Genomic DNA, 23,588 nt, shown 5'->3' on the forward strand with positions numbered 1-23,588 from the left:
TGTTTCTTATTCCAGGACCCAGAATGAAGGGGCAGTGGCTGCTGTGGGATGCTGCTCTCATTATGGAAGTCTGGGCACAAGAGGAAAGAGTGTGGAAATACCTGTCCCTCTTAAAGCCTCTGCTTGCTGTTGGTACACCGTCACTTTTGTATGCATTCCACTTGTCAAATCACGTAATGTGGACAGATTCAGAGATTGTGGGGTAGGAAAGTGTAACCTCACAGTGAACTTTGGCACGGATGGGAGGGAAGGATGACTTTTAAATAGGACAGTCTGCCTTAAGGCTGCTAAGGTCCAGCTGTGAGGTCTGAGTCCCATGTACAGGGGAGGACAAGAGCGAATAGGGCAAAAGACACCCTCACCTGCTTGTCCTGTTTTTTAAGGAGTCTTTCTGGAAGTCATACCTGACAACTGTTGCTTCTAACTCATTGGTTAGAATTTAGTCACAGGGCCACACTTATCTGGAAAAGCAGGCTGCGATTATTTTATTCTGTTTTTATGTTTCTAGTTTTTGGTGGTGTCTCATGGTTTGTGGGATCCTAGCTCCTTAACCAGGGCTTGAGTCCATGCCCTTGGCAGGGCAGTGAAAGCCTGGAATCGTAACTACTGGACCACTGGGGAATTTCCCTCTGATCAAAACATAAAATAGGATCTGTTTTCCCCTGGGCTTTGTTTTTAAGTGTAAATTGTCAGAGTGTAAAAACGAGTATTTCTGAATTGGTTGGTGTCTCCTCACAATAGTATTTGATAGGACAGAAAAAGAAGATGGCATTCTAACCGTCAAAGAGCTTCTATTCCCAAAGTAAAACAAATAGAGGTAAGCTCAGCAGATGTGTAAGGAAGGAAGTGGTTAACATGAGTGGGAGTAGCCAAAAATGAAGTTGGAGATGAGATAGAATATGAATTAAGCTTTAAAAGGGGATTGTAAGGGACTTCTCTGGCAGTCCAGTGGTTAAGACTCAGCATTTCATCTCTGATCAGGGAACTAAGCTTCCACATGCCTTGAGGGGTGGACAATAAATAAATAGAGGGTGAGATTTATATAGATGGACTAGAGAGGGGTCGTGGTAGTGCAGAAGACATTGAGCAAAGACAGAGAGGCAGGAACTAATCTTTTTTATATGTTGGAGCTGGCTCAGTATAGAAGTGGTCCAGTGTGGAGGCCACATATGGTTGGCATCTAATGCTGTGCTCCTTAACCCTCGTTATGGTAAAAAAAAAAACCACCTTCATTGATTTCCTATAATACTCTCCCTCTTTTTCCTTGCTTCTGTTTTAGGAAAACTATGAACAGATGAAAGCACTGGTAAATCAACTCCATGAGCGAGCACAGAACATCAGACTAGGTAAGCGCTCAGTTACTCTTCAGTTTATGCTTTCAATTAAGATGTCCCTTTATTTATTTTAGAAAAACTGGTATCATCAACACTTTGACTCTTCAAGACTGTGCATTTGCTGTTGGTGGGAATGTAAATTGGGGCAGCCACTATGTAAGACAGTGTGTTGTTGTTGTTGCTAACTCGTGTCCGACTCTTTTACGACCCCAGGAACTGTAGCCCACCAGGCTCCCCTGTCCATAGGATTTCCCAGGCAAGAATACTGGAGTGGGGTGGCATTTCTTTCTCCAGAGAATCTTCTCCATCTAGGGATTGAAGCCGCATCTCCGGCATTGGCAGGTGGATTCTTCCCTGAACCATCAGGGAAACCATGTAACACAGTGTGGAGGTCCTTAAAAAGTAAAAATAGAGTTACCATATGATCCGGCAATCCCACTCCTAGGCTTTTATCTGGAAAAGATGAAAACTCTTAATTCCCTAGTGTTCATAGCAGCACTGTTTACAAGAGCCAAAGACATGGAAACAACCCAGATACCCATCAACAGGTGATTGGTTTAAGATGTGGTATTTATGTATACACCTGTGGATATATACTCAGTCATAAAAAGAGAATGGAATATTGCCATTTCTAGCAACATGGATGGACCTAGAGAATATCATACTAAATGAAGTAAGTCAGGAAGAGAAAGATAAATATTATATAATATCATTTATATATGGAATCTGAAAAAATAATGCAAATGGGTCTATACACAAAGCAGAAACAGACGTGGAGGTTTAGTCAGTGGTAGAGCATTTGACTGCAGGAACAGGCACAAAGACACGAGAAACAAACTTCAGGGAAAGGCAAGTGGCGGGAGATGAATTAGGAGTATGTGATTAACAGGTAGAAAGTTAATGTACACAAAGTTGATAAGCAGCGTGCGTTTACTGAACATGGAGAATAGTATTTACTATCTTGTGATAACTGATCATGGAAAATAAACTGAAAAAAAATATATAAATGAATCACTTTGCTGCACACCTGAAACTAACACAATATTGTTATTTAACTATATTTCAATTAAAAAAAGCCTGCATTTGTCGGCATGCAGACATTTTATTTTTTCCTAGTATTTGGTCAATTTTTCTGCTCATGTGGCACTGCCATTATTTGGGGGAAAGTAGAAATTCAGATTCATCAAATTTCTTTTTTTTTTTTGTCCACACTTTGTGGCTTGTGGGACCTCAGTTTCTCAACCAGGGATTGAACCTGGGCCATGGCAGTGAAAGCACCAAATCCTAGCCACTAGAGCACCAGAGAACTTCCTCATCAGTATTTTAAACTATTTCTTCATAAGGTTTTTATTTCAATCACAGGATCACACTGAAATTTTTGTTTTACTTGAAGCAACTAAAAACATTTTCTGTTCATTAGTCATATTCATACTATATACTGTATTTTGCATAATTGTGCTTTTTCTGCTCTGCTGTATAATTTGGAAATAATTTCTGTGTGGGTTTATTACTAATGAAATGAGATTTCTTAAAAACTTTGTAAATTGTCATTTTTTATTTTTAAATTGTGGACATTCTTTTTCTTGGAAGAAATTGCATAATAGGAATATAAAATGCTAATGTTTAAGTAAGTACTACATCAACTTTGTTGTGCCTTTATTGGTATATATGATAATTTACTTTAGAAGGCTCTGTGACTTGAAATAACAGCCATTTCCAAAGTAAGAGTCCTCATATTAAAGTACCTGAGAAAGAGCTATTTGAATTTTATAGCCTTCATTTAAAAAGAATTCTCTGACTCTGGGGGCACAGCGAGGAGAGAAATGAGGCTGAGCTGGGTCTTGACAGTACTGTCCATCTGCCTGAGCGTCCTGGTCATGGCCACAAGGGCCGAGGGCCAACGGAAGCTGCAGATCAGAGTCAAGAAACGGGTAGACCACTGTCCCATCAAATCGCGCAAAGGGGATGCCCTGCACACGGTTTGATAGCAGCCTGCCCCAGAACCAGCCCTCTGTCTTTTCCTTGGGCACAGGCCAGGTCATCAAGGGCTGGGACCAGGTGCTGCTAGGGATGTGTGAGGGGGGAAAGTGGAAGCTGGTGAGTCCACAGGGGTATGGAGGGCGGCGAGCTCCCCCAGACATTCCAGGTGGTGCAACCTTGGTGTTCGAGGTGGAGCTGCTCAAAATCGAACGACATTCAGAACTGGAGCCAAACTGGAGAGGGGTGGTGGTGAGGCCCCCATCAGGGACCAGACTGTTTAAAGAAAGAAAAAAAACCCGTAAGACCCCCCCAAAACACCCCCCCCCCAAAATTCTCTTCAGTGTCCTCATAGATAGAATCTGTTTGGTCTGTCAACCTGTAGTTTAAGGGTGTTGTATTCCTGGATATGATCTTATCACATTCAGAGGACAGACTTTGAGTGGAAGTCATTAGTGAAATAATTTGGCAAAATCTTGATGGATTTCTGTTTAAATTTAAAAAAAATTTTAATGTTTTTTCTTCTGAGCACTTTTAAGGATGGAGACAATGTAATTGATTAATGGCAGATGGACAGAAAGATCATCTAAAATTGTGTATTCATTTGTGTAGGTATTAGGGAAGAAATAAGCTCAGTATTTTCATCCTTTGTAGAATTTTGAGGGTGGTAGTTACTCTAATAAGTAAGCCACTTTGGTCCAGTTATTTAATCCCTTTTGAACATTTTCAGTACCTCATTTGTAACTTGAGACTCAAGAATGGGTCTGTGAATTACAGGGATTATTTACTCCAAGCACACACTTCTGTCTTCTTTTGACTTAATAGATTAATCAAACTTAATTGAAAAAAACCATAAAAGAAATCCATTTAGAATACATTGGTCTCTGCCTTTTGTACTGTAGTAGTTTAGTGTCAATGGAGAAGGCAATGGCACCCCACTCCAGTACTCTTGCCTGGAAAATCCCTTGGACGGAGGAGCCTGAAAGGCTGCAGTCCATGGGGTCGCTGAGGTTTGGACATGACTGAGTGATTTCACTTTCACTTTTCACTTTCATGCATTGGAGAAGGAAATGGCAACCCATTCCAGTGTTCTTGTCTGGAGAATCCCAGGGATGGGGAGACTGATGTGCTGCCGTCTATGGGGTTGCACAGAGTTGGACACGACTGAAGTGACTTAGCAGCAGCAGCAGTTTAGTGTCAAAATCAAGTAAATCCTCTAAAAGTTACCATGACATGAATAAGCAGATATGAAACTCAGTGTGGGGCCAGGTGAAGCAAAGACCTCATTTAGATGGCAGTAATTGCTCCCATTCTATCTTTAAGGATATAGGGGAGAATTAAAAAAAAAAAGGTGAAGAGGGTAAACTTCATATAGGTCCTTCTGTATTGTGTGTTCTCAGTCATATCTAACTCTTTGTGACCCTATGGATTGTAGTCCACTGGGCTCCTTTTTCCATGGAATTTTCCAGGCAAGAATACTGGAGTGGATTGCCATTTCCTACTCCAGGGGATCTTTCTGACCCAGGGATCAAACCCATGTCTCTTGTGTCTCCTGCATTGGTAGGCAGATTCTTTACCCCTGTGCTACCTGGGAAGCCATTTCTTCTAGGTTCAGTTCAGTTCATTTGCTCAGTCGTGTCTGACTCTGCGACCCCATTAATTGCAGCATGCCAGGCCTCCCTGTCCATCACCAACTCTTGGAGTTCACCCAGACTCATGTGCATCGAGTCAGTGATGCCATCCAGCCATCTCATTCTCTGTTGTCCCCTTCTCCTCCTGCCCCCAATCCCTTCCAGCATCAGGGTCTTTTCCAATGAGTTAACTCTTCATATGAGGTGGCCAAATTATTGGAGTTTCAGCCTCAGCATCAGTCCTTCCAATGAACACCCAGGACTGGTCTCCTTTAGGATGGACTGGTTGGATCTCCTTGCAGTCCAAGGGACTCTCAAGAGTCTTCTCCAACACCACAGTTCAAAAGCATCAATTCTTCGGTGCTCAGCTTTCTTCACAGTCCAACTCTCACATCCATACATGACCATGGGAAAAACCATAGCCTTGACTAGATGGACCTTTGTTGGCAAAGTAATATCTCTGATTTTTAATATGCTGTCTAGGTTGGTCATAACTTTCCTTCCAAGGAGTAAGCGTCTTTTAATTTCATGGCTGCATTCACCATCTGCAGTGATTTTGGAGCCCAATAAAATAAAGTCTGACACTGTTTCCACTGTTTCCCCATCTATTTCCCATGAAGTGATAGGACCAGATGCCATGATCTTAATTTTCTGAATGTTGAGCTTCAAGCCAACCTTTTCACTCTCCTCTTTCACTTTCTTCAGGAGGCCTTTGAGTTCCTCTTCACTTTCTGCCATAAGGGTATTGTCATCTGCATATCTGAGGTTATTGATATTTCTCCCGGCAATCTTGATTCCAGCTTGTGCTTCTTCCAGCCCAGCGTTTCTCTTGATGTACTCTGCATATGAGTTAAATAAGCAGGGTGACAATATACAGCCTTGACGTACTCCTTTTCCTATTTGGAACCAGTCTATTGTTCCGTGTCCTGTTCTAACTGTTGCTTCTTGACCTGCATACAGGTTTCTCAAGAGGCAGGTCAGGTGGTCTGGTATTCCCATCTCTTTCAGAATTTTCCACAGTTTATTGTGATCCACACAGTCAGAGGCTTTGGCATAGTTAGTAAAGCAGAAATAGATGTTTTTCTGGAACTCTCTTGCTTTTTCCATGTTCCAATGGATGTTGGCAATTTGATCTCTGGTTCCTCTGCCTTTTCTAAATCCAGCTTCAACATCTGGTAGTTCATGTATTGTTGAAGCCTGGCTTGGAGAATTTTGAGCATTACTTTACTAGCGTGTGAGATGAGTTCAATTGTGCGGTAGTTTTTGTTTCATAGATAAGTTCATTTTTGTCATATTTTAGACTCTGCATATAAGTAATATATGGTATTTGTCTTTCTAATTTACTTCACTTAGTGAGGCAGTGTGTAGGTCCCTTCATTTTGCTGCAGATGGCGTTATTTCATTCTCTTTTATGGCTGAGTAGTATTCTGTTGTGTATATGTGTACATATGTATCCATCACATCTTCTTCATTCATCTGTCAGTGGCCATTTAGGTTGTTTCCATTTCTTGGCTATTGTGAATAGTATTGCTATGAACAGAGGGGTGCATGTATCTTTTCGAATTATGATTTTGTCTCCCAGGAGTGGGATGGCTAGTTCACGTGGCAACTCTATTTTTAGTTTTTTCAGGAAGCTCTGTACTGTTTTCCATAGTGGCTGTACCAATTTACATTCTCACCAACAGAGTAGGAGTTTTCTCCACATGTTCTCCAGCGTTTGTTATATGTAGACTTTTTAATGATGGCCATTCTGACTGGTATGAGGTGGCAGTTCTTTGTAGTTTTGTTTTGCATTCCTCTAACCATTATTGGTGTTGAGCATCTTTTTTTGTGCCTGTTGGCCTCGTGTATAGATATCCTGAGTTTTGAATTCATAACATTTCCTAAATAATTTTCAGATAAGAGGAAAGGACAGTGTTTCAAGTTGCTTCGGAGGTTGACCCTTGAAGTTTTCATCTAAGAGAACTTGTGATAAATAAAGAGGTTGACAATAATGAGTGGCGTCTTGTCCCCCGTTTTCTGTTTTCTTTTCTTCCTCCTCACTGCTACCTTTATTTCAGATTTTTTCTCAGGGCACCATGTTTGCTCTCCCCTTGGGTTCCCATAGAGCGTGTAGGGGGCTTCCCTGGTGGCTCAGTGGTAAAGAATACACCTGCAAGGCGGGAGACAGGTTCTGTCCCTCTGTTGGGAAGATCCCCTGGAGGGTGGCATGGCAACCAACTCCAGTATTCTTGCTGGGAGAATTCCATGGACAGAGGATCCTGGTGGGCTGCAGTCCATGGGGTCGCAAAAAGTCAGACACAACTGCAACGACTAAGCACGCACAGTACATATAGCATATAGGATTGCTAGGAGCGACTGCGTTTCTATAGGTGGAACAAGGATTGTCCCAGGTGTGTTATTGGTGCTAGCCAGAACTTAAGTATTTTGATTAACAAGTTAACTGAAGGCCTGTAAGTGTTTAGATAGATTCGAAAGTGCTTAGTTTTTCTAAAACTGGGTAATAACTTTATTGATATAGAAAAATGCAAATAGTTTCTGGTGGCTGAAACAAGGGCCTCTTAATGACTTTAAGATAAAGCTTATGTAAGTTTTTAAAAATATTATTTTATTAATAGTTGATTTACAGTGCCATGTTAATTTCTGCTGTATAGGAAAGTGATTCAATTATACATATATACACATTTTTCATATTCTCAATTATGGTTTATTACAGGATGTTGAATATAGTTCCCTGTACTATACAGTAGGACTTTGTTGTTTAAGGACGTTGTGTAGTTTTAAAAACACTTTGGAGTGGAAATTAAACCACATGTCTGTAGCTCCAGCAATGCATACAGCATCATTGAAGTGACCACAGTTAAGCATTTGTGCTGAGCACACAGAGGCTGACTGCTCTGTCCCGACTGCCCTGCTGACAGCAATGAAAAGGTGCTGTAAACTGTAAAAGCCTTCCTGATTTTAGGAGTGTTAAAATGCGAACAAAATGCATGTTTAGTGCAATATGGTAAATGAGATTGAAGGAAAACATGGCTTTTCCAGCTCTGAGTCTGTGAGAGTGGAGATAATTAATGCAAAAATCTTTAAGAGTAATGTTTAGAAAACTAAGGTGCTGTCTTTTTGTGGTCTACATAAAGTCTGTGACCTGAGAATTTATATCAAGGATAGCACTCTTTCTGGTTTTTCCTAATAAAATCTGAATTCACTAGATGCTCTGAAGCAAAGTCAAGGTTTAGGCAGAATTAAGAATAATATTGGTCTACGTACTTAAAAAAACAAAGCTGCAAGTCTGTTTTCTTACCTCTTTCATCTCGCCCTCCCGTGCTGCCCTTTTCCTGTTAGCCACTGAGTGGACACTTATGTCGCTCAGCTCCAAGACCCCCTCCCAAGCTTGGGCTTCTTCCTAGTGCCTTCGGCTCACTTTTCTTTAGTGATTATTTCTAAACAGCTTTATTAAGGTGTAACTGGCATGTGATAAACTGCATTATTTTAAGTGTACAGTTTGATGAGTTTTGACATATGTATATTCCCGTGAAACTGTCCCTGCCATCAAGATGATGATGAAAATGTCATTCTCAGAAGTTTCCTCTGCCCTTTGTCACCCTCCCGTTCCCCCCGTCTCTCCTACCCCCAGGCATACCTCAGTTAGGAATTCTGAATTCCCTGGGGCTGGGAGAAGGGAGGAGAGCCCTTAGATTTAATTCACACTGTCTTGTAAATCTTTCCCTCCCAGAATTATTTTCTTTTTAAAAGATTAGATGTATGATATGTTCTTCTTGGTTACCTTAAGGCAGGCTTAGTCTTAAAAATAAGCCCTCTACCTCTTCAGAAAAAAATATAACATCCCCTTAGATACAGGAAAGTCTTGATTTGAAAATAAAGTTGTGCTACTTGGAGGCTTCTTTGAAATCTGTATGAATGTATTTTCTCACCTAAAAAAACAAATCATTTTTAAAAATAGCTAAACATTTCAGTGGACAAGGAGTTTGTTAAGATGAAATTCTTAGGCAGCAGTGAAGGTAAAATACTCAGGCGCAATATGATGGTCTGTGCTGCTCGGTTACTGTGGTTTGCTGAGGGTGGGGTGTGTCTGTTCCCCAGGTACTGAGCCCGGCAGCTCTCAGACTGGGTGAGGCTTGGTGCACCCCTCACCTCAAACAGCCTCATCGGGTTGGTTACCCCAGCGAACTCTTCAGTCACTGTAATTTCCTTTTGTCTGGGGCAAAGTCAGGAAACACTGAAGACAATCTCTGAGTCAGGATAGTAACGAGAGGGGACTTTTTTTTTCCTTTTGGCCCCACTACTGTGACATGCAGTCTTAGTTCCCCCAGCCAGGAATCCAGTCTATGCCCCCTGCAGTGGAAGCACAAAGTCTTAACCACAGGACCTCAGGGAAGTCCCCAAAGGGGATGTTTTAATTATTGTGTAATGTGTTCAACTCTCTCCTGTTTGACGGCCTTAAAAGTTATGGGCCACTAGTGGCACCTTGGTTCCCAGGTGGCTCCAGGGGTAAAGCACCCACCTACCAATGCAGGAGACATAAGAGACTCAGTTTCGATCCCTGAATCAAGAAGATCTCTTGGAGGAGGAAATGGCAACCCACTCCAGTGTTATTGCCTGGAGAATCCCATGGAACTAGGAGCCTGGCGGGCTATAGTCCATGGCATCGCAGAGTTGGACATGACTGAAGCAACTTAGCACGCACACAGAGTGGCACCTTTAGCTAAGATTTGTTGTGTATATTATGGAAGTCAGAAAATGCTTTTTACCTGGTACAGATGATGCTAGAAACATTTCATATTTCATTGAGCATATAGTACAGTGCTAGATATTTATAAGAGGTGTAATAAGTGTGGTGGAGATGAGACAGTATTTGCAGTGTGTGAAATGCAGAGAAACGTATTGCATTATTTCCTTAAGTAATTACTGCTGAACTTAGAAAATGTATAATATACTGTGGGCTTATACTGATTCTTTTTAAAATTCCAGTTTCAATGATATGAAAAATTGCCTGGTTTTCATAGGATATGTTAATTTTTTTAAGTACTGTATTTTGCACTGAGTGTTATGTGTTTTTCTGATACTCAGTTGAGTGGAGATTGTATATTGAATTCCTCTCGTCTGTCATGTTTTTGATCACAGGAGGTGGTGAGAAAGCCAGAGCACGCCACATATCAAGAGGAAAACTGTTGCCCAGAGAAAGAATTGACAATCTGATGGACCCAGGGTTGGTACATGCCCAGGTGTTGGCTCGGGGTGTCCTCTGTTCCATGGTGCTTTTTCAGTTGTTTTCTTCTTTTTTGGCTGTGCTGTGCAGCTCTCGGGATCTTGGTTCCCCAACCAGGGATTGAACCCAGGCCCTCGGCAGTGAGGTGCAGAGTCTTAACCATTGGACCGCCAGGAAATTCCCGTCTTAGAAAGTTTTGTGAAATAAATGGTTTTAAATTCTGGTTCTTACCTAAGCTTCAGCAGCAAGTGTTTGTTGCGAGGCTGCTTCAAGTCAGGTGCTATTCCAGGTGCTAGCGATGCATCACTGAACAAAGCAAACCAAGTTCCTTGCCCTCCTGGAGCTTACAGGGGAGCAGGAGGAGACAGAAAATAATTGATAAATGTCACAAATTATACAGTGTGTTAGAAGGTGATGCATGTCATGGGAAAAAAAAAGAAAAGGTACCCAGCGTTACAAGAGAGAAAGGTGAAGATCGAGTTGCAGTTTCAAACGAGGTGGTTAGGATAGGCCTCGCTGAGGTGGCAGCATTTGAGCAAAGACTGGAAGGAGTGGAGAGAGATGGGCTGTATGCATCTGGGGAGAGAGGGTTTCAGGTGGACGGAGCGGCCGGTGCGAAGTCTCTGTGGTGGGAGCCGGGAGTGGGTCACAGATGCTGGTGTCCCGAAGGGCCCGGGAGGCCGTCTCGTGGGAGCGGAGGTTCAGTGTAGCGGGGAGAAGCAGAAGATGGGGTCAAATCCATAACGCATTTGCAGGTCAGTGTCAGAGTTTGGACTTTTACTCTGAAAGAAACGGGGAGACTTGGTAGGACTTACCTGACTTATGTTTTAAAAAGGTATTCTGGCCACGGGTGTGAGTAGACTGTGGGGCTTGAGGGCAGACGGGCCAGAACCAGTTAAAGAAGTTAAGATCCGGAAGTATTGTTTCTGCGGACATGCACACACGTGCCCAGCCTGGAGACAAACAGCGTTAACACCTAGTGCGCATTAACACACTAGTGTATATACCGTTGACACCTACACTATTCTCATGCAAATGTGGGTCAAACACACTTTTTTGTTTGTTTGTTTAGAAAAATGGAATCTTGTGAGCTCCCTTCCCCCCTCCCCCACCGTCCTTAATGTATCTTGAGCATTTACGTGAGAGAATAATAACAGTGGTGAAGAGCTTGGTCCCCTCTTAAAGAGCTTGTTAAAACAGCTCAGCCAGCTACTAGTAGTTGTGTGACCTCAGACAACTGACCTCATCGCTGTGTTTCAGTTTCCTCATCCGTCAGTGGGGATCCTTGTAGGATCTATAGCAGAAGGTGGTTCTGAGGACCGATTTGAGTTAGTGTTTCCGAAGCTGCTAGGAGAGAGGCTGGCACGTGGTTCAGTGCTTTGTAAGTGTTAGGTGCTGTTCTCTTTCTATACCAGTAAGTACATCTGTACAATATCTTCAAAGATAAATGTGTTCCTTTGTGTGGCTGTATTGTGTCAGTCCCCAAAGTGTTCAAACTAGATTTTGTTTTAGACATTCTTCCTTTTGTAGACTTTATATCCAGCACACATATTTGAAGCATTGTCCCATTAAAGAAAAAAAATCTTTTCCTTTTCCATGTGTAACTATTCAAATATGATTAAAAAAAAAGAAAACATTAATTCAAGCAGCATTCTTTCTTCCGTTCAGGTCTCCATTCCTGGAATTATCACAGTTTGCAGGTTACCAGTTGTACGGTGATGAGGAGGTCCCTGCAGGTGGCATTATTACAGGAATTGGGAGAGTGTCAGGGTGAGTATTCTGACCGTGCTCAGCTCCGTGGGTCAGGGAGCAGGCCGACAGGGCAGGGCATCCAGCACTCACCGCTTTGCATGTGAGTGTGTGAGTGTCATGCTAGTGATGTTATTTAGATCTGAGGCTTCCTACCCAGATGTGTTAGATTCATCTGTGGAACTTCAGGGATGAAAATTGAAGGGAAAAACCCCAAGCAGTGATCCTGGGGACCCAATCCAAACCTTCATACTTAATTAGAATCTCCAGGGTTTGGACTTGGTGTGGGTAGTTTTCCAAGGCTCTGCAGGTCATCTCTTGCACATCTAGAGCAAAAAACCGCTGTTTTAGAGGAGTAGTTCTTGGAGTGTGGGCCCCAGGGAACATTAGCCTCACATGAGAGCTTGTTAGAAGTGTCAATGGTCAGGTCTTCCCAAACAGTACTAAGTCATATTCAGGGAGTGGAGCCCCAAAATCATCATTTAAACAAGCTCTCCGGATTCTCCAGTGCTATCCTTTGAGAACCACCATAGACTTAGGGCATCTTGATCACTAGGTATTACATTTGTTTGTGTGTATTTTTGTATGATCTCACTGACCATGCAGTCACCATTCCTTGTACTGCAATAAACACTTCCCACTGCCTAGTTGTCTTAATCTTCACCACAATCTTGTGAGAAGGGGTGCTATTATAATCATCACCATTCTGCAGGTAAGGAAACTGCCTTGGAATGTTAAAATAACTTGCCAAAGAACAAGCCACTGGCAAAACTTGACTCTGAGATCAGGCAGCCTGATACAATTGCATTTGACTCAGATTCTGATTTACGTGTGTGTTCTTCCACCTTCACCCCATGATTTGTGCCTTCACAGGAGGTGTGGCTGCAGTCGTTCACCATTGTTGCTCCTTTCTGGCTTCCTTCTTTAACTCCTAAACGTTACGCCCCGGTGATAAAGAGACAGAGGGGTAGGGGCCAGAACGCAGCCTTGCTTCATTTCACTGAAGATTTTAAACTTTGTAGCAGTGCTCTTCTCAGACACCCATTCTCTGAGGCTCTCTATGAGCATTAGCAGCCAGGGCTCAATATTGAGTGTATGCACTTTAGCACACAAGATTCCATGGAGGCAGGGGCCAAGACCAGACAGATTTTGTCTTTTCCCTGAAGCTGCTCTGGTGTTGGATAGTATGACTGGAAAATAATTCACTTATTCAAAATATCTAAAGTAGTACTTCACTATAATTAAAGTGACCTTTCTTACATAATCATATGGTTGAATGTGGTTAGCACCCTTTCTCTAGCAGATGATAGATGTTTAAACTAGTTTAAGTAAAAAAAGTTTTGTTGACTCTTAACTGATTTTGGGACAAGCCAGATCAGGCAGTTCAAACAGCATCACCAGGCCACCAGGCTGGTTTTTGGTTTTGTTCCTAGGCAGTCTGTTCAAGCCTTGAGGCAGAGCTGGCCATAGGCTTCCCCAGCTTCTGCTCTATAAGCTTAGCAGCTGCAGTAAGAGGAGAGTTCCTGAGGGCACACACATAGGACCAGGGCCCATCGCTGAACCCACCACATGCACACTGAGTAGAAAGGCCTGGTCCTTGTGCTCTCCTCTGAAGATGGATGGACTTTGGGGTCAGTCCTGCTAGAGCCACATGGATTGAAAATAGAGAAGCAGCAGTTTCTGAAAAAAAGTTTAATTTTGTTGCCAATATAATAGATGCTGGATAGGCAAAATCAATAGGTGTCTAATACAATGTATGTATTTTCGTTTTAGCCTTGCGTCTTGCGAGATCTTACTTCCTCAACCAGGGATCGAGTCCATACCCCATGCAGTGGAGGCATGGCTTCTTAACCACTGGACCACCAGAGACGTCTCTAATATAATATTTTATGGACTAATTTTGCCTCTCATTCTGTACTATGTCCGTGCTTTTGTTTTTTGGGGGGAGCGGCACTAGGTCTTCACTGCTGCACGTGCTCTTTCTCCAGTTGCAGTGAGCGGGGCTTATTTTCTCCAGTTGTGATGCCCAGGTGTCTCTACTGCAGAACACAGCCTCTAGGATGTGCAGGCTTCAGTAGTTGTGGCACTGGGACTCGGCAGTTGTGGTTCGCACGCCCTAGAGCACGGGTTTGGTAGTTGTGGCACACGAATTTAGTTATCCCGGAGCATGTGGAATCCTCCCAGACCAGGGATTGAACCAACATCCCCTGCATTGGGTGATGGTTTTTAAACCACTGGACCACAAGGGAAGTCCTGTGATGTTTCCATGAAACAAGTAAAAGTTACTAGTAATGCCACTTGTCCAAGGTTGATACAGGCAAGTGACAGTCAGAATTTCAGCCTCCCTTTGCCTGACTTCATAGCCTGGGCTCTTTCCTGCACCAGAACTTCTTAAGCTTTTCTAATGCAGCACCCCCAGGAAAGGGAAGAGTGCCCATACTCTGGAGGTATGGGTTTATGGCCCAGCAACCTGCCAAGAACCTCAATTCCTTTTGAAGTGATTTGTTTAATATTAAAGTCATTAAAAATGTACTTCCCACTCTGTAAAATGTTAATTATAATGTGGGAAAATGCTTGCTATAACCTAGTGAATAAAATTGATGCTCAGAGGAGAGGAACCACATACCCTAATAAAAGAAATTTAACATTACCTAAGGTCGTGGGCTCAGTTGCTGTTCTCTAGTTCATGTTCAAGAAGAACTCAATAAGTTATTTTTTAGAATTCTAGAGAATATAAAGTGAGGTAACGAAAACATCATAAATATAAAGAAGATTAAACTTTGTGAAGACCACACTTCTCTCAAGTTTCAAGTGAGCCTCCAATCCTCAGTTTTCCTGGCAGCACTCAGCAGGCTCTCTGCTGGCCCTTTTCATTCACTTTCCCGCTTCTTGCTAGTTGCTTGGGGGCCATGGTACCTGACAAACTGGTTTTGGTGAGAAAGGGTACCACTAATGACTCATTATAGTATATGCTTTCAAAAATACTATTTTAAAATTTGCAAGCAGGATAAATGTTGTATTTTTAACTTAGTTTTATAGAAAAGCATATGGCAGTAGCATGAAGAACTTTTGAAAATATGAAACATAAATACTTTTGATGACTCAGTTTTCCTTTTTGAGAATTACCTTCCTAAAAGGAAATTCTGAAGTTTATCACGAGGGACTTTCTCAAGACTTGGATTTGTTGTTGTTGTCCTATCATGTTAGGACTGTTTCATTCAAAGAACATTGCAAAGTGTGGCTTAGGTTATTAGTTTTTCTCTGCTAATGTGGAGTAATGATTCTTTTAAAAAATCAGGTATGAGTTTGTAAACTAATTAAAAGTGATTCATTTTATATAAATGAATATATGAACAGTGATTAAAGCTCCTATACCGTAAGATTGCCTGCTAATGGCTGTCATTAGTGCTAAGTGTTAATAGTGGAAATTGCCAGGTTGTATTGGGAATGTCATATAATGATATGCTGTTGGTCTTTTAAAAACTCTCATATTCTCTCTCCAATGAAATTTCTGCCTTTCAGAGTAGAATGCATGATTGTTGCCAATGATGCCACAGTCAAAGGAGGTACCTACTATCCAGTGACTGTGAAGAAACACTTACGAGCACAAGAAATTGCAATGCAAAACAGGCTCCCCTGCATTTACTTGGGCAAGTTATAAGAATTGTAAAATAAACTGTTACTCAGCTAGAGAAGTAAGATTGTTTAGAAGGATATATATATATATATATATATGACATTATCAGTGGGCATTTCAAGAATAGCTATTGGTTTCTCTCATAATTTCAAAAGAAATACTTATTCTTTGTTAAAACCCCTGGGAGAAAAAGTAAATAAGAACTACCCATTATAACATCACTGAGGAGGAATCCCTGACACTATTTTGGGGTGTTTTATTTTTTCCTCTACATGAGTGGTGTTTTTTTCTTCTATATATTTTTGTTTTTCTATTCATCATAATGGATTCAAACAATGAAAAAAATAATAGCTAATATTTATGAGTCTTTTGAGTGTCAGGTACTAGGTTAAATGCTTGAGTATGTACATAATTTGGGCAAACATAATTTAAAGAAATTTAATTTTCAGTGAAAGTAAATTTATATTTGGAATTAAAATACATTAATAATTAAATCTAAGGATATTTTTAAAAGAACATAAAAGCAAAGCAGTTTAAAATTGGCACTTCCTGGATATTAGCTTAGCTTGTGAAAACACCAGTATCTGTTGTTCATTTCTGTGTATATTTGAACAGGTACGGAGGAGATTTCTTTTTCCTATGAAAGTGAATTTACCTGATTGACTCAGACTGTGAACTGCTTTGCACATATAGAAAACAACAAATGGGACCCTACAGCTTTCAATTGCTGTGCCTAATGCTATAGGGAATGCAGTTAAGGGTGTTGTGTTGTCTGTCTTCCTCATAGTGAATTGGAGACAGGATATAATGTATTAAACATTAATAGAAGACTCATACTGATAGGTATAAGACTAGCTGCTGCTGCTGCTAAGTCACTTCAGTTGTGTCCGACTCTCTGTGACCCCATAGACGGAAGCCCACCATGCTCCCCCATCCCTGGGATTCTCCAGGCAAGAACACTGGAGTGGGTTGCCATTTCCTTCTCCAATGTGTGAAAGTGAAAAGTGAAAGTGAAGTCGCTCAGTCATGTCCGACCCCTAGCGACCCCACGGACTGCAGCCTACCAGGCTCCTCCATCCATGGGATTTTCTAGGCAAGAGTACTGGAGTGGCTTGCCATTGCCTTCTCTGTAAGACTAGTTAGCTTTCTGTAATGTTGACTCTGTACACTCACAGTATGTGCTGAACTAAGTGCTTTGCATCCACTATTTCATGTCATCCTGATAACGACCCTATGGTACACTGCTGTTACCTTCATTTCACGGGTAACTGAGGCATAGAATGCTCGGAAATGCTTCTGTGGTCACACAGCTGTGAAGTAATGAAATTCTGTTTTAAACTCAGCTGACATTCTTATCCACCACTGTTATCTACAGTAAAAAGAGAAACAGAAGGCAATGTATCATAAAATTATCCCATGAATTTGGTAGATGATTTTTGGATTGTTTTAAAAGAGAGAGACAGAGATCCATTTTCAGCTGAACTGGTTAAGGATTTTTTTGTGATTTCTGGGGCTAATCTTCAAAGCAGAGAACATCCTAAATATTTCAAGTGGAATTTTGCATAGGGGTAGGAGAGCCTAATATGTTTGAAGAAAGCAATACAATTTAGGGGGCTGTGTGGGAGGATTGGAGAAAGAGGCTGCAGAAGAGTTTAGAAAGATAGAGCAAATTTTTTTTTGTGAATGTAATTAAGAACTGGTGCTATTATCATTGAGACGAGTCTTCCTGTGTATAGGTTGTTTTGTTCATTGAGATGTACTTATATCTGTTATTTCCCCTGTCTTCAGTTGACTCAGGAGGGGCAAACTTACCTCGACAAGCAGAGGTATTTCCAGATCGAGATCACTTTGGCCGCATATTCTACAATCAGGCAGTTATGTCTTCTAAAAGCATTGCACAGGTAATTTCTTACTAATGAGATATGTAGCTTTTTGCATCAAATGTCTTTGCTGACCAGGTATTTTGAGATGACTTAAAAAGAGCATTTTACTTTTTTCTTTGGCTATGCCATGCAGCTTGTGGGATCTTAGTTCCCTGACTGGGGATTGAACCCAGGCCCTTGGCATTGAGAGTGTGGAATCCAAACCACTGGAATGCCAGGGACATTCCAAAAGAGAATTTAATACACAATTTAGTCTTCAAGAAATCAACTGATAACCTTATGAGATTTCCCTTGTATGTTGTCTTTCTTTTTCCCTGTGTTGCTTTTAATATTTTATCTTTGTCTTTAATTTTTGTCTATTTGATTACTATGTGTCTTGCTGTGTTTCTCCTTCAGTTTATCCTGCTTGGGACTCTGTGCTTCTTGGACTTGGTTGACTATTTCATTTTCCATGTTGGGGAAGTTTTCAGCTATTATCTCTTCAAATGTTTTCTCAGGTCCTTTCTCCTCCTCCTCTGGGACCAATATAATACGAATGTTGGTGCATTTAATGTCGTCCCAGAGGTCTCTTAGGTCGCCTTCATTTCTTTTCATTCTTTTTTCTATATTCTGTTTTGCAGCAGTGATTTCTGCCATTCTGTCTTCAGGTCACTTATCCATCCTGTCTCAGTTATTCTGCTGTTGATTCCTTCTAGTATATTGTTCATCTCTATTCTTTAGTTCTTTTAGGTCTTTGGAAACATTTCTTGCATCTTCTCTATTCTTGTTTCAAGATCCTGTACCATCTTCACTATCATTATTCTGAATTCTTTTTCTGGGAGGTTGCCTATTTCTACTTTGTTTAGTTGTTCTGGGGATTCATCTTGTTCCTTCATCTGGGACGTAATCCTATTTCTTTTCATTTTGGTTAGCTTTCTGTGATTGTGGTATTAGTTGAGGCTGCTAGAATTGTGGTTCTTATTTCTTCTGACTGCCCTCTGGTGGATGAGGATAAGAGGCTTATACAAGCTTCCTGATGAGAAGGACTGGCTGTGGGCAAAACTATCTCTTACTCTGGTGGGCAGGGCCATGCTCAGTAAAACTTTAATACAGTTGTCTGCTGATGGGTGGGGCTGTGCTTCCTCCCTGTTAGTTGTTTGGCTTGAGACTAACCAAGTCCTAGAGTCTGGAGGCTCTGTGCTGTGTGTGCTGACACTTTAGTCATATCCGACTCTTTGTGAGCCTATGGACTGTAGTCCACCAGGCTCCTCTGTCCATGGGATTCTCCAGTCAAGAGTAACGGAGTGGGTTGCGATTTCCTCCTCCATGAGATCTTCCACCCAGGGATCGAACCAGTGTCTCTTATATCTCCTGCATAGACAGAAGATGGGCTTTTACCACTAGCACCACCTGGGAAGCCCCTTGAGGCTCTGATAGGGCTATTGACATCGTCCAAGAGAACTTATGCTGAGACCCATCTCTCAGGGCTGCTGCTACCAGTGCCCTTCTCCCTGTGGCAGGCCACTGCCCACCCACGCCTCTGCAGGAGACCCTCAAACACTCATCAGTCTCCTGTAGGTTCAGTGTTCCTTTCCCCTGGGACCTGGTGCACACATCGTTTTTTTTCTGTTTCCCCCGGTCCTGTGGAGGTCCTGTAATCAAGTCCCACTGGCCTTCAGAGTCAGATTCCCTGGTGATTCCCAGTCCCTTGGCAAGATCCCCAGGCTGGAGAGCCTGATGTGGGGTCTGGAACCTTTTCAGCTGTTCAAGAACTTCTTTGGTATTCTTGTTCTCCAGTTTGTGGTTCACCCACCCGGCAAGTATAGCACTTGATTTTATGGTGATTGTGCCCTTCCTACCGTTTCACTGCAGCTTCTTCTTTGCTCTTGGATGTGGGGCATCTTTTTGGTGGTTCCCATGTCTTCCTGTTGATGGTTATTCACCAGGCAGCTGCGATTTTGCTGCTCTGGCAGAAGATGAGCACAGTCCTTATACTCTGCCATCTTGAACCGATCTCAAGTGCATGATAATTTCAGACTGTGATAAGTTCTATAAAGAAAAACATAACTGGATAAAGAGACAAAGGATGATCAATACACAGTTTAGTCTTTTTCCACAGAAAGCCTAGTCAGATTCATCTACTAAATATGGGAATATTATTATGCTGTAGTAAAGGTTAATTCCAAAGGAAATGAGTTTTTAAAAAGGAAGGACACTGAGTAATTGCTATTTTAGGATGATACTCTGGAGAAATTCTAGTATATGTATGAGAAGACATGCATAAGAATGTTACTTGTAGCATTATTTTTTATAACAAATTTAAAGAACACAGTAAATGACCATTCATGGGAGAGTTATAATATTCAGCTGTTAAAATGAATGAACTATGGATTAAAGACCTAAATGTAAGACCAGAAACTATAAAACTCTTAGAGGAAAGCATAGGCAGAACATTCTTTGACATAAATCACATCAAGACCCTCTATGACCCACCTCCCAAAGTAATGGAAATAAAAACAAAAATAAACAAGTGGGAACTAATTACACTTAAAAGCTTTTGCACAGTGAAGGAGACTATAAACAAAGTGAAAATACAACCCTCAGAATGGGAGGAAATAATAGCAAATGAAACAACTAACAAAGGATTAATTTCTAAAATATATGAGCAGCTCATTCAACTCAATACCAGAAAAACAAACAACCCAATCAAAAAGTGGACAGAAGACCTAAACAGATTTTCTCCAAAGAAGACATACAGATGGCTAATACACACACAAAGAGATACTCAATATCACTCATTATTAAAGAAATGCAAATCAAACCTACAATAAGATATCACCTCACACCACTTAGAATGACCATCATCAAAAAATCTACAAACAATAAATGCTGGAGAAGGTGTGGAGAAAAGGGAACCCTCTTGCACTGGTGGTGGCAATGCAAATTAAAATAGCTGCTATGGTGAACAGTATGGAAATTTCTTAAAAAAACCAGGAATAAAACTACCAGCAATCCCACTACTGGGCATATATACCCTGAGAAAAACCATCATTGAAAACGGTACTCCAGTGTTCATCGCAGCACGATTTACAATAGCTAGAAAATGGAAGCAACCTAGATGTTCATCGACAGATGAATATATAAAGAAGTTGTGGTTCATATATATGGTGAAATATTACTCTGCCATAAAAAGGAATGCATTTGAGTCAGTTTTAATGAGGTGGATGAACCTAGAGCCCATTATATAGAGTGAAGTAAGTCAGAGAAAGATAAATATCGTATATTAACATATAGATATGGAATCTAGAAAGGTGGTACTGATGAACCTATCGGCAAGACAGTGATGGAGATGCAGACATAGAGAACATGCTTGTGGACACAGTAGGGGAAGGAGAGAGCGGGACACATTGAGAGAGTAGCATGGAAACATATACATTACCATATGTAAGATCAGATAGCCACTGAAAATTTGCTGTGTGATGTAGGGAGCTCAAATCCAGTGCTCTGTGACAACCTAGAGGGGTGGGATGGGGTGGGAGCTAGGAGGGAGGTTCAAAAAGGAGAGAACATATGTATACCTATGCCTGGTTCATGTTGATGTATTGCAGAAACCATCACAATATTGTAAAGCAAGTATCCTTTAACTAAAAATAAATTTTAAAAAATAAAATGAACAAACTAAAATTGTATGCATCAACAGAAATAAGTCTCAAAGAATATGTTGGGTTAAATAAAAGTAAATGTGTAACCGGTTGCTCTGTATGCAAATGTTAAATATATCAAATAATCTATTATTTGTGTCTAAACAGGTACATGGGAAAGATACACTCAACTTTAGAACAGTGGTTACTTTTGAGGTGGGAGAGAGGAGAAAAAGGCCAGTAGGAGGTCTGTAGAGCCTTCAGCTGTATCTGAAATACTTTATTCTTTTAAAAAAATTCAGAAGTAAAGTTAGCCAAATGTCAAGATTTATTGAGACTGGGTATTAGGTAAAGAATATTTATTTTATTCTAATCTTTTTTGTATGTTTGAAATATTAAATAATACTGCTGCCATTCCTTTGGGTCTTTTGTTGTTGTTAGTGAATTCTTTAAGTTTTTAATATTTTTATTAATACTCTAATTAATTAGTCATCACCTGCAATTATTATATCTCTTCTTTATATTCTACCAGTGCAGTGTATTGTTATTTTTATTCTGTATTTTACTGTTACTGTATTTTACTTCCCAGGTGGCGCTGGTGGTAAAGAACCCTCCTGCCAATGCAGGAGACCTATGAGATGCAAGTTCGATCCCTGGGGCCGGAAAGATCCCCTGGAGAAGGAAATGGCAATCCACTCCAGTGTTCTTGCTTGGAAAACTCCATGGACAGAGGAGCCTGGTGGGCTACAGTTCATGGGGTCGCGAAGAGTCAGACACAGCTAAGTGACTAAGCAGATTACTGTTATGTGACAACCTTGCCTATCTCTGTGCTTTGTTTATCTAAACAGAAACTTCAACTTTGTTCACTTTTGCACAGTCAGCCCTTCCATCCATTATCTGGTAAGAAATTCTTATTGTGATTTTTGGCTTTTAGGAGAAATTTCTGGAGGCTAGATGTCTGAAATCCAGGTAGCACCAGGGCCACGCTGCTTCACAAGGCTCTAAGAAAGACTCTGTTCATCTTGAGTTTCTGATGGCTCCAGGCGTTTCCTTGGCATGTGGCCGCGTGACTCCCGTCTCTGTCTTCACATGGCCTTCTCCTCTGCGTCCCATCTCCTCCTTAAAAGGACCCTTGTCACTGGATTGCCCCTGGGAAATCCAGAATGACCTTAAGATCCTTAATTACATCTACAAAGACTTCCCCCAACTACCCCGACCTGCCCTGCTTTCACCCCCCAGTAAGGTCACAGTCACAGGTTCCAGAGATCTGCCACCGTGCATACTTCTTCTGTGCTCTGGCTTTCGGTTCATATAGCTTCTGTAGAAACAACATAATACGTCAACCAACATCTAGCAAATATTTATGGAGAAGCTACTGTAAGCCAGGCCCTGCACTGGTGAGTAAAACTAGGTAGAGTCTCTGCTCCTGTGGAACCTAAAGCTTAGAGAGTGTTTTAAAAACTGAGTCTTTTTGCAGTTATATTTTTAATAAGCAATTATCTGCTGCTCATCATAAAATATCTAGTATGTCTGAGGCATTTGACTGAATGCCTTCAGTTTGTGTATTTAATTTTTGTGTGCTAAAATGTTTTAAAAATTTTATTCATTTGTTTATTTTTGACTGCACTGGGTCTTCACTGCTGCGCGGGCTTTCTCTAGTTGCGGCAAGTGGGGACTGTTCTCTAGTTGGGCTATGCCACGCCGGGGCCTCTCGTTGCCATAGCTCCTCTTGTTGTGGAGCACAGGCTCTAGAGTGCAGACTCAGTTATTGCGGTGCGTGGGCTTAGCTGATTCACAGCATATGAAGTCTTTCCGACCAGGGATCAGACCCACGTTCCCTCTATTGGCAGATGGATTCTTAACCACTGGACCATGAGGAAAGCCCGTATTTCCTAAAAATTTTAACATCAGCATTTCCTTAAATGAGCTCCTCTTAACACTTGTTTTTTTGTATTTCATGCCAGTAGGACATTTGTGGTTAAGGTTTGCCTTCCTGTATTCTTTCCTTTAAATAAATATTTATTTGACTGCGTTGGGTCTTCATTGCAGCATATAGGATCTTTTAGTTGTAGCGTATGGCATCTGGTTCCCTGACCAGGGATCTAATACAGGCCCCCTGTATTAGGAGCATGGAGTCTTAGTCAGTGGACCACCAGGGAAGTACTCCTATATTCTGTGAACCTTTTTGAATTAAAAAAAAATCTAATTGTTACTGTACACTAGCATCTATGGGGCCTTTTCTAGTCTTTTCCCCAGTATATGAATGCTAAACTGGTTATCTGCACTGAAGCTTTACTGAAAAAGTCAAGATATTTGTGAGCACTGTTCTATCTTGTTGACTTCCCCTCCATTTTTTTTTTAAAAGAACAAGTACCCCAGAAAATGAGGCCAAAAGAAAAGGACCTTTTCTAACTTCTGCTGTTCCATGAAGCTTTTCTTCCTCCTTGGGTTACCAGACTTCTTACGGTTTGGCCCAGCATCTTCATTCCTGACTGCTTAGACTCCTAAAAACCTTGTTGCCCTCAGAGGT

General features: G+C 41.3%; 1 protein-coding gene and 1 pseudogene across 1 annotated transcript in view; both read left to right on the forward strand.

The window, feature by feature from the left end:
* MCCC2 (methylcrotonyl-CoA carboxylase subunit 2) overlaps positions 1-23,588 on the forward strand; it is a 78,847-nt gene that overhangs the window by 3,150 nt on the left and 52,109 nt on the right. The window contains exons 2-6 of the mRNA XM_055421893.2: positions 1,280-1,346; positions 10,085-10,169; positions 11,838-11,939; positions 15,441-15,568; positions 17,344-17,456. Coding sequence (XP_055277868.1) covers positions 1,280-1,346; positions 10,085-10,169; positions 11,838-11,939; positions 15,441-15,568; positions 17,344-17,456 — 495 coding nt within the window. The remainder of the gene's footprint in view (positions 1-1,279; positions 1,347-10,084; positions 10,170-11,837; positions 11,940-15,440; positions 15,569-17,343; positions 17,457-23,588) is intronic.
* LOC148775009 (peptidyl-prolyl cis-trans isomerase FKBP2 pseudogene) lies at positions 3,048-6,902 on the forward strand (annotated as a pseudogene).

The sequence above is a fragment of the Moschus berezovskii genome, chromosome 18, assembly GCF_049115385.1.
Source record: "Moschus berezovskii isolate FMDL1 chromosome 18, NW_MosBer_1.0, whole genome shotgun sequence".
Taxonomy (NCBI): domain Eukaryota; kingdom Metazoa; phylum Chordata; class Mammalia; order Artiodactyla; family Moschidae; genus Moschus; species Moschus berezovskii.